Raw genomic sequence first — 17,241 nt, forward strand, 5'->3', positions numbered from 1 at the left:
TTCTATTCTTAGCTCCTCAGTGTGAACTGTCACTTTTCTTCTATACAGCATATTTTATTGGGACATACATAATTATGAAAAGTATATACACGTAGTTTGAGGGGAATATGTAATTAGTTCTTTATAAAACTGTGAGCCCCTCAAAGGTGGGAACAAGATCTTGAGGCTTTGGTATCTTTCCTAACTCATTAGGTGGATGACCAGAGATGGGCCCTTCCTCTAGTTATGGAAGGATGAATCCAGCATCTAAACTGACTGGCGTTCAGGTGAACCTTTGAACTTGTTTTGTCCAAAGAGACTAAAGAGGGCCTGGAGGGTGAGGAGGCAGTTGCAAATGGGAGATTCTGGTAAGGATTTTTTCTCTTTGATCAAAGGCTGGGAGCTGCCCTTACCACCTTGTTTGGGATGTATGAAGATATAAAGCTTGGAGCTGTGCTAGGCATCTTGTGACCACCATGCAACACACAGAAAGCTGATGATGCAGCAGAAAGAGTTCTTGAGAATACTGAGCCCCTGAATGAAACCCTGACAACCTGTCTTCCAAAGTAAGCTAAAAGTAAACATCTTTATGGTTTAAGCCAGTGTTAGGTTTTCTTAATGTGCAGCCCAGAGCACCTCAGATACTACACAGTATTCCACCTGCCCCCCCCCAACCTCGATTTTCTTATTGGTTAACTGTAACCACTGGCTCGTTTGCTTGCTTTTGATCATTAAAAAAAAATATATATCACTGAGGATCCTAACATATCTATTTTAAAGTTAACATCCAGGTAGCTCATTACTTTTAAGTGTTGATGATCTTTCTTAGGATTAGTTGTTTTCTTCCAGTACTTCAGAATTTTGGTTTGTAGGCTTATTTTGTGTGGGAGTCTTCCTGCTTCTTATCTCTGCCCTTAAGAGAATCTCTATTCTCTTCTTTCCTCCTTTAATGGCTTCTTCCACCTGTCCACAGTCAGGGTTGCAGTCCTGGGGCGACAGTGGGGCTATCCCAGTTCTATACAGATCTGCATACAAGATGAGCAGACTGTTTGGCTCAGGTCCTGACTACAGGAGAAGTTATGGTCCCAGGCACTGGTTATTGCTGCATCTTAATCTCAGGAGTGAGGAATCTCCATCTCAGATCCTGGTGTCATTACTCTGGAGGAGCTGAAATTTCTATCTGCTCATTTCTGATTCCACACCTACGACTCCTGGGTTCTGCATCACGAGCTTCAGTGTATTTTGTATTTTCGAGTTCACCAAAATGCATATGCTGCTTTGGGGGCATAGATGTGCTTTAGAATTTTCTCCACTTTTCCCACTATTTTTCTATTCAAAGCTTCAAAAATATACATATTCAGGTACTCCACAGACTAGCTGTTGAAATAAGCAAAAGCAGAGATTTTTTTTGGGGGGGGGGCAACATGAAGCTCCATGCCATGTCCGACTCATCAGTAATACATCCTAAGAGGATAGCAGAGTTCTGATGAATAAAACAAGATCTGTGTATCCTTCTGGATTAATAGTGAAGAGCGTTGTTCAGCCTTGTGCTGACTTTTATTCATTTCTATGAATTTCATGAGACCTAAGGAAGAATGGCATCAGGTCTGTTTGAAAATGGCACGCTGCCTGTTTAAGACAGATCCCACAAATCACCTTAAGACCCAGTCAGTTTAATATAAAACGTCTTTAATTGTTTTTGAAAACATTTAAAAAACAATTTTTGAGCACTTTCAATAAAAAAAGAGAACTGAAATGCTACTGCAATATTCAACTACTGTAGTTTCAGCAGGTACAACAGACAACAAAACACTGGGGAAATCTGACTTTTTGCACTAAATGAAAACATGAAACAGGGCTTGTTTTTTTGTCATTTATGGTGTAGTAAAGCACATTATAGTACAAGACTATTATATGAACCTCAGATGCACTGCACAAAAAAAAAAACTTTTTCCTTCTTTTCAGTTCAAAAGTCAGTGCTTATTGCAATTATATGCAAAATTATTTACTTCATGAAGTCTTATCATGATAAACAGTATGAAAAATGTTTTAAACATGAAAACAATGAAAATAATTTGAGAAAAGAACATATTCAACAGTAACTAAGCAGAATTAGTAAACATAAAAAAGTAATTAACTTGTGAATAACTATGCTTGCCTGGTTAACACTGAACCAGTTTTAATACAGTCAAGAAAAAAAAAAAGTGGTTACAGGAATACCTAGTACTGTACAAGATAAGTCAATAACACTCATGCACATTTTGTGATCATGTATTAACATGGTGAAGCAAACTAAACTTAATTCTTCCTGCTGTAATATTCTCATGTAAGAGAATAAGAAATAGAAATATCTCATTGAGATCAATGCACATTGCTACATAAGACAATTTTATCTGTCACTTTGATGACATTTTGTCTTTTCATAATGAAACACATTTAAAAAGTTTAATCTGTGGACTGTATTGGTTGCATTTATCCTAAGAGATGTGCCTACCACAGGTTCAACAAAATTTAGTGCAATATATGAACCCCAGAAAGTTTGCTGGACGAATTCAACCAAATTTAAAGTGTTTGCTGCAATACTGTACAGAGGGTTAAAAATCCTCCAGTCTTTTATATTTTTATAAAAAAAGATTTCCATTATTTTTATATTAGTAGGAAGCTAATAATGTAAACAAGGGATTAGAATGGCCTCAAAATCTCCTTTTCAGAGTATCTCATATAGAAAGGCTCCCATCATTTGTTAAGAGAAATCACACAGTTTCCTTTGGGTATTGCATACTTTGGTGTGCAGTAGTGCTGTGTCTCAATGTACAGTGAAGAAATAACTAACATCAAGAAAAAATATCTAACAGATCATTAAATCAAGATAACAGCAAACACACACAAATGCCGATAACTAAGACATACCAATATATAAACCTCTGAGCCAACCCTAGCACCGTTTATTTATCAAAATATGTTAATACCCTACCTTGCAAATTTATTGAACAACGAAACCTTATTAAATTAAACCCTTCATCACATTTGTTAAATATTCATTGATTGTAGTCTTCTGATTGGCTTACTAATTAAGGTAAAGGAAAGCTTAGCTAGCTAGGTTCAAGGTAGCATAGCAATGGTTTAATGTTAGCTTTAAAAACTTAATGGCAATTTTTAAATCTATTTGAAAGTAACCCTAACTTCACTCAAATGAAGCTGTCAACTAGTGAGCAGATTTGTGTCAACAAGAAATTCATAAATAATTATTCATAAAACAAAATGGGAGCCATACAGAGAAACATTTTAAAACACATCCTGAGTGCTTCTTTTGCAATTGTGGTTATCACAATAAATAAATTAAGCATGTAATAAAATGCTCCTCTTCTTCAAGTACTATTGATATCCCCTTTGTTTTATCAGCGACATAAAGATTTGTGGCTGCGGACCTCAGGTGGTGAAATGTTTTTTGTTTGTTTTTTTATGTTATCTCCCTCCGGTTTATTTGTTTTTCAAAGGGATCCCATGATCAACTTGTATTACTATATTCAGGAGCGAAGGGGTCAGTCACTAAATTGAGGACTTAGGAATATTATAATTAAAAACTTCAAATTAATCTTAAATAGAATTTTAATACCTGCATTTAGCCACTGTGATGAAACTAAGAAAATGCTTTTATTTTCCTTCTAAATTCTCCTAACTCAAATACCAAATAATAAAACATAAAGTATTTTTCCAACATGCTTCTATTTGTTCTATTAAACTATAATATTTGGAGTTATTCACTTGTCTGTGTGTGTGAGCACACATACACACGTCTCTGTGTGTTTGCTGGCTCCATATTAAAAATAAATTTCAAAATAAGACTAATGCAAGGTCACAAATAGAAATGGCTACTAGTTTTTCCTTTAAAAAATTTTAGTGCGGCTTTTGCTTTCCTTAAATTAATATTTAATATCCCATTATTTTCTCCTATTTAAGCCCTTCAAAATGCAGGTGCAAATGGTACTCAAGTCCCAGAAAGTCCTACAGAGATTTTTTTTCATTCTACAGTAGCTCTATGCTTCAAGCCTAAATACCAATAATAACCTGAATATTATCCCTGCTTCAAGGAAGACCTTCTTGTCTACAGTTTATCTTAGCTATGATTTCATATCTAAAAGATAATGCCAACAACAAAAAATAGCCTAGACCTAAAATCAATGGTTTCCTCTACATTCTGTGCAGATCAACTGATGAATTAAAACGAACTTATACAAAATAAAGATGGAGACTGCTCTTGTAAAAGCTGGTTAGTCAACTGTTTACTAGCAAACAATGTGATTAAATGGGGGAACATTACAAAATTTAAAACCTAATACTTGCTCATCTACAGCCTACTGTCTTCAGAAACTTGTTAAGAACTGAGGCGAGTCTAACCATTTCCTACTGAAGAAGAAACCACTTCTGCAGCAAACTCTTTTAAAATGTCACAATTAATAGTTAAGTGTTTCTGCTGCGGGAGGCACTTCCATTAAGACAAATACAATACATATGTCTTTAGATACAGTGTGCTACATATTATAAAACACTATTTAACCCAACATTTCAACAGTAGGATGGTCCTTGCTTTCTATCCACTCAAAACCTGATGAAGTCATAGAGCTCATGGATTCACTGCAAATTTGTTGAAATAATGGGTCATTCTTTAATTCTTCCAGTGTAGCTTCATCATCTTGTCCCTGCTGACGACCTGGATCAAACAGTAGGTTTGGGTCTAAAGTGTTCAAATCATTGATGCTGCCTGAGAGCTCAGAAGACAACCTGATATCACTAGAGAAATCAGACGCAGTATTAGTGAGATCAGATGCTACCTGACCTACCAGCGGCTGGTTGGTTTGCAAGCTGTCTCCACTCAACAGGTCTTTAACAGTGCTATTGAAATCTAATTGTTGCTCTCCGATTTCTGATTGTGCTTGATTATCTCCAGGAGAGAAACTGATCTGATCGGTGCTATTACTTTTAGTGAGGTAAGATGGTGTTTGGAATTCATAAACAGAAGTGCTGGAATCGATCATATTCTGTGGATTGGCACTAGGAAAAACAGTGGAAGTTTCCAAAATCTGAGTGAGATTCATCCGGGCTGTGTAATTGGAGGGCAGGTTGTTCATGCCCAAACCTCTCACTGCATCGTCATTGTCAGAATCAAGTTTACTCAACAAAACGTTGGTTATTTTTTTACTGTTTGTTTGCTTCTGAAGAGCATTTGGGAAGGCCGTCTGCATCATGACTGTCAATGGAACTGACTGACTTCTTTGAGCTATATTGTTGGCACATGCATCTGTGTGAACATTTGTGAAAACGTGAACTTCTGGGGTTACCGGACTTCCAAAGGGGGTCACATTAGATCGGGGGATATTAGATACTGGATACAGGGTGCTTCCACTAAGATTACGTTGGCGATGAACAGCAGGGCTCACACTCCGGCATCTGAAGTTGCTGCTGGCAGAGGAGTTAGTTCCTTTATTATCCAGAGGGGCTGGAACTGCAAAACCCTCCTGTTTGTTGGTGTTATTTACAGTGGCACCTTGATGCTGCACAGGAGAGACAGGAGTCAAACGACCAAAATGAGTGTCATGAAGTCTGGATTGAGACTGGTAAGACTGTCCAGGCACAGCAAAAGCATGAGGTTTCCTGAAACGGTCTTCCACTAGTTCCTGATAGCTTGGGAGAATGCCATGGCCAGAAACCGAAGAATTACTAACCCCACTATACCCATTATTCATCCATTCAAGCTTGGTTTTGTCAGGGTGTGTGGCCATCGGTCTTTGCATCGGTTTCACAGGACTACTTGAGATAATGCTGGCATCATGATACGCCATACTGGAGCTTATCGGGGTAAACGCAAATGGATTCCTGCATTCAACAGGGCTGGGAGGGACACTACTGCTGCAGTTAGAATGTGGAGTACCGATGGGTGTGTGTCGGCTACTTCCTAAAGCACTATCCACAGGTGTGGTCTGGGCTAGCCTGGAGCAAGGGCTCTCCCGTGACAGACTCTGAGAGCCAGCAATCATTTCTGATGTCGGGGTCGGGGTCGGGGTCGGGGTCGGGGTTGGGGTAGGAGTGGGTGTGGGTGTGTGGATTGGAGTGCCATTGCTATGGATTGGATGATAGAAGTGGGTACTGGAGGCATGAGATGACATTGGAGCTCCTGGGGTAACAGACTGACTCTGAAGGCCCATTCCCAAACAGTTACCGTAAGAATGAGAATTGTTCATTGATATTTGCTGCTCCATAAGCACCAGCTCTTCCACAATACTATCTTGTGTAAGCTCATCATCAAAAGGAAAGTAGCTTTCATTTGTCTGGGAAACAGAAGGCTCAAACTCTTTCAGTTCAGACTGTAGAGGTAACTGATCTGAAGACTGTGCTTGTATTTGATTCAAAGAAGATTCTTGTATCTGGCTATGCAGCTGCTGGGTATATGTGTCCTGTGGCATTCCTTCTAATTCCCAAACAGATTTCTCTAAGTCATTGATATCAGAGTGCTCAGGAATTGTCATAACACTGATATCTTGCTGTTGTTCACAGCCGGCAGATATAAACTCAGAATCCTTACTGACCTGTTGCCATTCATTTGAATTAAAGCTGCCATCTGGTTTTGAATCACTGTCCAAAAGAAAGACATTCCCTTCAAGTTTTACTTTTATATCTGGAGATGATGATGGTGTTTGCTGTTCTGAAGCTGAATCACCGGCAATGAGAGCAGAATTCAAGGGTCGATTTGCCACTATGTGTGAGTTGACATTTATTGATACCTTGCTAGGAATCTGAGCACCGGCTGTTGAACTTTCCATTTTCCCTGAATGTGGAACCTTTTGGTCCTTCTCAACACTGCCTGGTTTCTGACCTTCTATGAGAACTGGAGAAAGCTGTTCCACAATTGGTTTCTTTATGGGAGGCACCTGGGACTCTTGCAATGCAGAAGACAGTCGCTTTCTTGGACTTTTAGTGCATAATTTAGGGTCTTTATTTATTGAGTCACCATTAGCTGGTGAGGTGGTGCTGGTGAAAGTTAAGTTCTGAGTGGCAACTGAGAGGGTGACAGTGCTTGGATTATTGCCTGTTGAAGTGCCTGGCAGAGTTTCACTACAGCGACTTTTACATTTGGTCCTCTGGTCACAGACCTTAGTTGCTTTTACTTCAAGGACACCTTCATTTGAAGGTTTTTGCACTACTCCATCTGTATTACTTTTCTGTCCCAGAAGGGCACCAGCTGCTGTTTTGGGAGCTTTAGTCCCCTCAGAGTTCTCTTGGCACTGTCCAGGATGCTCATCTGATGGTGCTTCAGGTTCCATTTTGACTTCCACGGCAGATGCTCCCCCGCTGCTGCTGGTCCGTGACCCCGGTGACTGAAGTGAAACAACAGAACCATTCTTGATCTGTGGAATGGTCCTTGATTCTTCTGTTGTTCCTGTAGCACTGTTTACTGAGGCAGAATGTTTAAGAGGGGCACTACTGTTGCTGGGTGTGAGGGATATTGCTGTCATTTTCACCACATTTAGAGAACTCATGTGTGAAGTGGGTACAACAGCAGTTTTGATGGGACTGCTAGTAAAGAGGACAGTAGTTGGGGAGCGAATGGTGAGTGCACTGGTGTTGGCTGGTTTGGGTAAGATCTGAGGGTAGCGGTGCCGGGCAGAACGATCCCCACCAGGACTGGCTGGAACGTTCTGAGGAGTCTTTGGTGCCTGTTTCACAGACTGCATGTGCTGAGTGACCACTTGTACATTGAGGGGAAGAACTTTGCCATCAGAAGAACTCATTGGACTTGGTGAAGTTACCAACTGCCTGGTTCTCTGGACCTGTTAGAAGGTAGAAAACAAAAAAGATTTAACGAGTCTAGGATATAAACAGTAATTCACATATTTGATAGCATTAAGGCATTTAATAAATGTAATGTTAAAAAGAAAAGGAACACTTCCTCTATTAGACAAGAGTTCTATATCTACTTATCTATCTAGATATCTCTATATACGTTAGATCCATTTCTATACAGACACATAAATATAAAAACTGCAACACAGTGCAATATAGTTATAAAATATAACAATATAAGAAAATCAGTAAGCTACCTTTCAAATAAACAAGATTAAAAACTTCACATTTGTGATGACTGCTTGTCAAAATCATCATTTTTAAGGTTATAGGAAGAGAAGATAAAATCTTGAAAAAATATGCAACTATAAAGATATCTACCTCTGGGCCAAGAAAGTGACTCACTCAAGGGGGGACAGTCATAATGTCATTCATTGCACATTAGTAATTAAACCACTGTGGATACAGTCTCAGATAAAACTACTGTCTTTCCAAGTTTGCTCTACAATGAACAGCATACAAGTGTGGTTACCACATACGCAATGTTTTATTGACATGATGATTATGATGATAAGAAAAATAAAGATAAGCAGATCTCCTTAATGATATCATCAATAATAACATAAACAACAACCTAGCTTTAGTATGATGCCCTCTCATTTTAAAAGCCCCCTCATCATAACCTCAGTTGTGTGAGACAGAAAGGAGATTATAACCTCTGTTTGGAAATGAGGAAACAGATTCAGAACAGCTAAGGCACTTGTCTAAGGTCCTGTGTCCAGCAAGCCACAGCAATACATCTATATTAAAGTGTTATCAATCTGCATTACAATTCTGCTCCAACTGAATGTTAAAAAGAAGAAAAGTTTAAACCCAAAAAAAGTTTGCACTTGATCATCTTGGCTTAGCTAGGGATGACAATTCTAAAAATGACTCTTCTCTTACATAAAGCTCTGACTGGCTATGCGTGCATACTGTGCACATCTCAAATCTTTGTATTTTCACTTGTGTTCATTTTATAGCTTGCTTTGTAATCAATATCATATATTTTGAAAAAACAACTGACAGGGCGCCCGGGTGACTCAGTCAGTTAGGCGTTGGACTCTTGATTTCAGCTCAGGTCATGATCTCAGGACAGTGGGATCGAGCTCTGGGTCAGGCTCTATACTGAGCGGGAAGTCTGCTTGAGATTCTCTTTCAGTCTGCCCCGCCCCCTGTTCATACTTGTGCACGTGGCTCTCTCTCTTTCTCAAATAAATAAATAAAATCTTTAAAAAGACCACTGACGGAAGCTGAATCTATCTGTACTCACAAAATCAGTCTGTAACTGAATCTATACTTGCCTCCTTCTCATGGGCCACTTTTAATTAAACAAATGATCTCCCATCATCCCAGTGAGGTCTAACACTATTTAATAATGATATTACCGGAATGGGACTAGGGACAGCTGCCACAACGATACCAATAGGCTGAGGAGAAAGGATCGCAGGATTTCCATTAGAAAGATTAGTTACTCCATTGGTGGTAGCGCCTTCTGGTTTTTTGCCCGAGGATTCTCCTGGCAAAGGGGACTGTAGTTTCTGTTCTTGCTGCTTCTTCTGAATTTTCCGTTGCAATTGCTGTTTAGCATCAATAGGAGAAGGCAAAGTCTTCACTTGAGGCTGAAAAGAATTACTCTCAGCTGTAGGTATAAAAGCAGACGGCTGAGTAATTCCTTTAATTCCTGAAAATAAACAGAAAAGAAAGCTAAAATAAATACTCTGCTGCATGGAAGGCAGTCACAACTCAATTTCTTTGACTATATAGCCATCTACTGGCTATATAAATCCAAATCGGCATCCAAAATTGGCAAATTTTAACTCACAATCTCTTTATAAAGCCTAAGTGTTAGACTTCCAGTTTAAAAACATTTGTCAATATGGTTTTAAGTGACACATTAAAATATGGTTCAACTCAGAGGACGTTTCAGTTAAATCAGCAATAACAGATGAAGATTTTGAAAAGAGTAGTAGCTATGTTCTAAATATGCAGAAGTTAAGATAAATAAATACCAAGGGAGCATGTTTCACGTCTTATCAGATGTCAGAAATTTTCTTCCCCAATTCTCTAATTAGAAACGCATGCATTTTTGTGATTTAAATATTCAGCTTACATGGGGCATTCAATAAATATCTGCTGAAATCATTCACATTTAGAAAAAAAGCATATAGGGAAAATAAGTGTTTAGTTCTACCAATTCACAAAGAGGTACTATTTTAACTGTTACTATACAATTATTCCAGTATGACACAGGAGTAGTTAAGCCGAGCTTCTGCATATAACTAAGGTTAAGGTATTTTGAAACAGTGTCACTGAGAAAACTTTTCAAAGCAGTAGTAAAGAGCAACATTGAGGAAAAAAAGGAATGATAAAGTAAGCAAGAGATACATTTTTAGTTAAGAACAGTGATGATATAATACAATTAATTTTTTGAAAAGCTCATCTCACATTTAGGGAATATCATTACAATCATCACAAAGAGTAAGCTGTGGCTAGTAAAAACAGTGGACAGAAAAGGGGAGGACGGCACCATCCTTCTGGTACACCTTTCCCCAGCCCACTTTTTGCTTTTCATCTTGCGAGAGGGGACAGGAGGGAGAGAAAGAAGTTTCTTAAACTCTTTCCCACACACTCACTCCTCAATAATCCCTCATCTTTTGACCCCCTTTTGATCACCTAAGTACCATTTTTTTCTCTTCAAATCCACCTCAAATTGTACTGCTCCTTCTTGGCCCCCAGCCTAGGCTCTGGCTTCTCAGCACCTGTACCCAAAAGCCTCTGCCAATGGCTCAAAGCTCAGCTGTCTCCCTCCTGCCAGAGTTTCTGGACAGGAATGATTTCCAAGCAGCTGACTTACAAAAGGACATTTGTAACACAACCTGTTCTTAATATGGAGACTATATTTATAAAAAACCAAATTCACCTTCAAAGGATGAAGATTAATCACCAAAGGTATTAAAAAAAATATATGGCAGTGGTTGGGAACAAAATTTTAAGAGTCTAAAAACGTTTTGAGTAATGATGTAATTGCTAAACTACTGAATACTTTCACAAAGTGAAATATGTTTACATATGAAATTTTTAGTATTTTTGTTTAAAAACACCTTTCTTTATACTTGTGCTTTAAAAATTAATTCATCCCATCATTCATCACTTCTTTCAGTCAAAACTTTGTGAACAATGAGGAAAATAAGACGGAGAAGTTTCTTTTCCCATGATCTCTCCTAAGTCCTCAGTCTGTTCAAGTACTAACTGGGTGTCAGTTAGGGGTAAGAGAAAGAGAACACAGGAAGCTGAAGGGCCCTATCTTTTAAAACCCTATTTCACCAGAAGATAAGAAGACAGCATGATGTAATGCAGTTAACCTGGGCTTTTGAGACCAACAAACTGGAATTCAGATCCTGGTCCCACTGCTTATCTGGCCATGCACAAATTACTTAACTTCCCTACACCTATTTCCTGATCTATAAAATGGGATTTAATATCACCTGTCTCAGAGGACTACTGGGGGAAGAAATGAGGTAACATATGAAAAAAGTTACCTAGCTAGATAAGGCTACCCAAGTGCTCTCCTATTCATGTGTAAGTATAAGTGAGCAGATTTAAGTCACACAGTTTACAATCTAGTCAAAACCATGACAAAATTATGGTCAGAGATTATTTTGCTGAATCAAGTCCTCAAATGACAATAAGGTGAATGGATAGAACACTTATATACCCTCCCCCACAAAATATGTAAAGCTTCTGATAAATATAAACTAAAGGGAAAAAAATTGTTAAAATTATTAAGATTTTAAAAAAGTGAAGTTATTTAAGAAACTATAATTCTGGCTGGGAGAAATTTATTATGATTTTAAATTATTTATATTTAATAATCAAAAGACTCATCTTTGGAAAACAAGTTTCAATTAATGTATTTTCACAGAATTTATAATTTCCTAGAGTAATAGTAAAACTTACTTATTCTTCCTTAGGTTTATAAGGTATTACCAAAATGAGATATTTAAAAACTGCAACAGAACAGGTACTTCGCACAGCTACTAATTTAGGAGGGAATTGTTTATTCCAGTATTGTCAATTCCTAAAACTATCAAATGAAAAAATCCCTATTTGAACAAAAATATTCATCTGAATGTGTATTTTTTTAAAAAATCACTTGCTATTTTATAAAAATGCCTCATATAGTTTGCTTTTTGACACTAAGGCACCTGTCACACTATCCAAAGATCATTTTATTCGTAAGTATTAGTTTGTAACAGGAAGAGAGCACATCATTTTAAAATTTTAATCTTATCTAATATTTATTAATTTAGACACACATATATTTAAAAGTACATATACACACATTACTGAAATTTTAAAATAGCAATGGAAAAATTAATGAAATATCAACTGGTATATCGTAGAAGTCTCATGTTTTAGCAGAGCAATATACTAAGAAAAACTATAGCTTTAAGTTTTATAATGAAATAACTATTAATATTTTTGTTAGTTCAACAAACCATCTGAACTTAGAGTTAAGTGAAGTGAGGGTAAACTCACACAAACACTAAAAAGACAAGGAAGTTCTGTGGTGAAACTCTTCTTTTGCTACCAACTCTAAAATGCAGTAACACCTTTGTCCTTTTTAGCGTTAGCTTGTTAGTGGTAATTTTGTACCTGGTGGTGCTGCTGCCATTACCGTTAGAGCTGCCATCGACTTGGTACCTATATAATGACTTTTTACAAGGAAGCGGGCTAATTCCAAGACTGTGTCAAACGGCTGGCTTAACACTTTCTGGGCCCATTCACACACAAGACGGCAAGCAGAAGAGATAACTTCCTCATCAATATTTTGAAGCTGCCCAGAAGGTTCAGTTCCTTCCAACTAAACAAAGGAAAAAGGAAAAGTTAACTTATAAAAGTTCAGAGCAATTAAACTGAAGCACATCGAAGACATGTATTCTTAATTAGAAGATGTAATCTAGATCTTTCGGGTCCAAGTTGTATAAAATGCCCTGATGGCAGGCATAGAAAAGCTATGCAAATACGAGGCCTATGCCTACACCACCTGCCAGGGCACAGCCTCCAGCAGCACTGGGACTGGAACACTGAATGCTCATTAAATATATATGAAGGCTAAGGGATCTTATGAATCTTTCTAAAAACCTTTTCTGACAACAATAAAACAAACTGCCACTAGCTGTATTTTCTCTTCTTAGTACTTCTGGCCACCTCAAGTCTTTTGTACACCTAGGGGGGTATTAGATAGATAAGTAAATCAAAAAGGGGGGGGGAAGATATTCATACTGTATTACCCCACAACTTAATTCTTTCTCTTGACAATATATATATTGTCAATATACATGATGGATATATTTCAAAACCAGTTTAGACCTATGTTCCTCCTAATTTTGTGAGCCATGTTGACTTAAGTCAGATATGTTAAACATTTTCAGCCAGTGTTAAATTTTTTGTCTCATTTATTTTGTAAAAGGCATAGTTCCTGGCCCCTGGTTTAACCCAAATGAGACTATGCAGTATGCATTTCAATGCTGATATTAAAGTATAATTCTACTCATGAAAAAGAAAAGGCAGAATTCTTACCCCATCTCCAGTTTTGTGAAAATCAAGATTGGGCAGTGTTGGCATATGAACAAAGGCTTTTTTCCTTAGTCCACTATAGCAATATGTAATAAACAGTTAAGGTCTAAAGCATTCTAAATTAAATAAACTGGCTTATATATAATTAGCATTTGAGAAGTAACCATATATGAATTAAGTATAAAGTCAACACGAGATAACATCTACTTTTAGAATTCTTCAGTAAGAGAAACCTCAATATTATAAATTCAGGACATTTTCACTCTTTTGAAACTGGAACAGTCTTTGTAGAATGGTTATTCTCTTAAATGAAACAAAAATGATTCTCATCTGTTATAAATTTTATGAATAAATGTTCCTAATAGGTTGTGCCAACCACCAGTAACAAACAGGTCAGAAGGAAAAGAATATCCAGATGGAAACCTGGCACAGCACAGGGAAACTTTAGCCCAGGGCACTGGGACAAAAACAACTCTTAAGAGTGTCACAAGGGCTTTAACCTTTTCAGTTCTTTTTCCACTGAAACACGCAGGATTATCGCCTGTAACATGCCAAAGACCCATCAAGACAGTTTTGCTTGCACTCAGAAAGTAAGGATAGGTCATGCAACAAGTAAGCAGAAAGCACCTGGAGCTGTTCTAGAAAAGCAGTGCCTCCTTCTTTTCCCGCCCCTCTCATCTCCACAGAAACGGGTTTCTGTGCTCTGAAAAAGGCCAAGGGCTAAGTAAAGAGAAATAATATTTTTCTAATACAGAGACCCTCTATTTTACAATCTTCTGCCAAGAGTCGAAAGGACTTTAATAAATTCTTCATTTTCATCTCCTTCTGTTTGCTTATACTAAGTATGTCTCTGTCACAAGAGGGATCTTTCCTATGCTCTGGCTTTAATTTTAATACAGGCTTTAAAGAGTTGGCTGAAAAAATACTTAAAAGAGAATATAATCTTCTAGGACAAGCTCCACAGGAATTTTTCCTGAATGGTGTATATTTTGCCAAGGAGATACTGATGTTTCTAAATTACAGGAAGAAGACAGCTAACCTCTTTCTTCACTTTTATTGATGTGATTTACAGTAGCCGCACCGTGACCTATTTCAATTAATCCTTATTGTTGAAGAAAAGAAGACCAGACCATGAAGAACACACACTACAGTGACAGAATATGGTGACATCTATCATAATCTAAAACCACTATTTGTTATTTCTCTTGCAGTTTGATATGTAGCCAGGAAAACAATGTCTGCAATTATTCTACTAAGAACTTTGAGTCGTTTATATTTGTTGACTTAAATTTACTTCTAAATATAGTTGCTAGTTGACCTACAACAGCAGATGTTCTAAGTGATTACTAAAGCGATTACTTAAAACCATTCTGGTAAAGGATATTTAGATTTGCCTCTTGTGCCCAGACGACGTGCCTTCATGTTTGGAAAGACATTTTTCATGATCTTTCCAAAGTCAGCAGCACTTAATGGATGGTAACCAAGATTGTCACAATAGCTCCTGAAAAAGAAGGAGGGACCAATTTAGAGCAACAGAACTCAGAGTTACACAGGACAGTGCTATTTCAAGATAATTTGACCACTTTAACAAAATTTAAAACCACATCTTTGAGTCACTCACCACAAATTTCACTGGCCATAACTTTTTGGAGACTAACTCAGGTTGAGTTAGCTTGTTTCATCCTCAGGGTACACAGTACTCCTGCTTTCAACAGCATCCCAAAAACTCACTGTAAGAGATAACCCCAGTACAAAGTCGTCCAATTACAATCCAACCCTACACTCTGAGTATGTCCAGCTTGACCAGTAGGGCTCTACATTTCCAGAGAAGTATCAAATTCATATACTGAGATAATTTCCACTGTACACATTATGTAAGTCAGAAAAAAGAAACAAAACTATATGGTTTAAAATGTAAACATATTGCTTAAAAGGGACCTTTGGGATCATCTATACCAACATTCTCATTTTACTGATAAGGGGGATAAAATGAAGGCGCAGAGAAAGATTGTGAAGGTCCAGTGTTCTTTCTTCACCCCTACCACTGCTATTATTGCCAGGAAAAAGTACTCTGTAAAGCAGTAACTTCAAGTGGGAACAGGGAAAAAAGCCAAGTCTTAACTACCATTGGAATCAGGTGTTCTATTTTTCTCTGCATCTGCCAGTCATAGGTAAGACGCCAATCCCTCCTTTGCCAGTTCAGCAGCAGGCCAAGGCCACGTCTTGTCTTGGCTACCAAGGCCTTTGAGAGAAGCATTGCCTGAGCAACACCAAACAGGAAATCAGAGGAAATCCCTGGGAATCCAGTGCTATTTCCCTACCTCACCTCTTTTTCAGCACTGACCAGAGCAGCTTCTTGATAATATCATGAAGTGGAGAGCCAAAAAGACATTTAGGAAGAAGGAGAAGAGGAAAACAACTGGAATGCCTGTGAACAGGGTATAATGGTAACTGGGACTTTAGCTCTTATAGGCTGCTGAATATACTAGCTGTTGCTAGTATATGAAAGCATTATATATACTTATATGTATATTTATATTATATTATATATGTAATAAAATATATATAAGTATATACTTATGTAGTACATTTCTGAAGTGCCCTAAATTTAAGTCAAATTGGATGAGACTGAGGATGAGGTAGGGACTCTGGGAAGCCTTAACAGAGATACTAGGGGCAGGTTTTGGAGACAATGGTATTATTCTTGACTATGCCCCTCCAATACCCACACCAAGTTCCACACACCCCTGGTGCAGGTGTGGGGAGAAAAGAGCTGCCCAGCAAACACATTCCAACAAAGTTGAAGAGGAGGGAGAAAGGAAAGGAGTTAACATGTACTGAGAATTCCCTTTACAGGAAGTATTAGATTAAATATGTTATTTTTAACTTGAGACTATATGTAATACTCTGAGTGGTTCAGGGGACAGGGTTTAAGGTACAAAGTGAAGAGGTGACTATTTTCTGGTGCTGACAATTTAAATGCAGTGTATCAAATCATAACCAGTCAATGTTATGGTTTAAATCAGCACAGGAAGAAACCGTAGATGAAGTTCTTTTTGCACCTCAGGGACTTGACACGTCCCCTCTACCTGGAAAAATTACTTTTCTTATTCTTCAGGTCCCAGCTGAAATGCTGTTTCAGAAGTGTCTCTAACAAGGACCCTATTGAAAGCAGCACCCTCCTATGACATCCTCACAGTATTTACCGATCAGTGTACTCTGTTTTTTTCAAGACTCACAATATTATGTAACAGCCAATTTCCTTGTTGTCTCTGTCTCCTCCCTTAGGCTATATGCTCAACCAGGGCAGTGATCATATCTATCTGGTTCACCACTATATTGTCAGCATTAAAAACAAGATTTAAGGGTCGCATTAAGTCTTAACACGACATTATGTCATACTTAAAATAAGGAACTTTAAAGAAACACATAAGGCAATAAGGAAAACACAGTCCACTAAGCTCCTCTGACAGCACTGGTGTATATGGATGGGCCTAAAAAACCTGACACCAAATAAAGAGAAGGAGGGCAATGAGTCTAACGAGAAAAGTTCTACAGCTATCCTATTCTCCCTCTGGGATTTAGGTTTTAACGCTTTTTCATTACACTAGTATACCAAAATTTTTTACTTTGGCAAAAGGGATGTGTGAAAGGTCGGCAGAGTTAAGTATCAAAATGACCAATGCAAAGTTTGCTTGTTAAATTCTGGGTGTGACTTCAGAATGTGAAATGTTTTTTGATTCTTATTTATTCCACTAAAAGAGGAATTCTGGGGTGCTGGTGGGTTCAACTGGTAGAGCA

At 37.8% G+C, this 17,241-nt stretch overlaps 1 protein-coding gene across 1 annotated transcript in view; it reads right to left on the reverse strand.

Annotated features, from left to right (window-relative positions):
* Nucleotides 1–1,647: 1,647 nt before the first annotated feature.
* RFX7 (regulatory factor X7) overlaps nt 1,648–17,241 on the reverse strand; it is a 138,537-nt gene continuing 122,943 nt past the window's right edge. The window contains exons 6-10 of the mRNA XM_059371975.1: nt 14,825–14,941; nt 13,444–13,528; nt 12,517–12,724; nt 9,246–9,541; nt 1,648–7,805 (exon numbers count right to left, since the gene is read on the reverse strand). Of these exons, the coding sequence (XP_059227958.1) occupies nt 4,533–7,805; nt 9,246–9,541; nt 12,517–12,724; nt 13,444–13,528; nt 14,825–14,941 (3,979 nt within the window). The 3' untranslated portion in view covers nt 1,648–4,532. The remainder of the gene's footprint in view (nt 7,806–9,245; nt 9,542–12,516; nt 12,725–13,443; nt 13,529–14,824; nt 14,942–17,241) is intronic.

The sequence above is a fragment of the Mustela nigripes genome, chromosome 13 (assembly GCF_022355385.1).
Source record: "Mustela nigripes isolate SB6536 chromosome 13, MUSNIG.SB6536, whole genome shotgun sequence".
NCBI lineage: Eukaryota > Metazoa > Chordata > Mammalia > Carnivora > Mustelidae > Mustela > Mustela nigripes.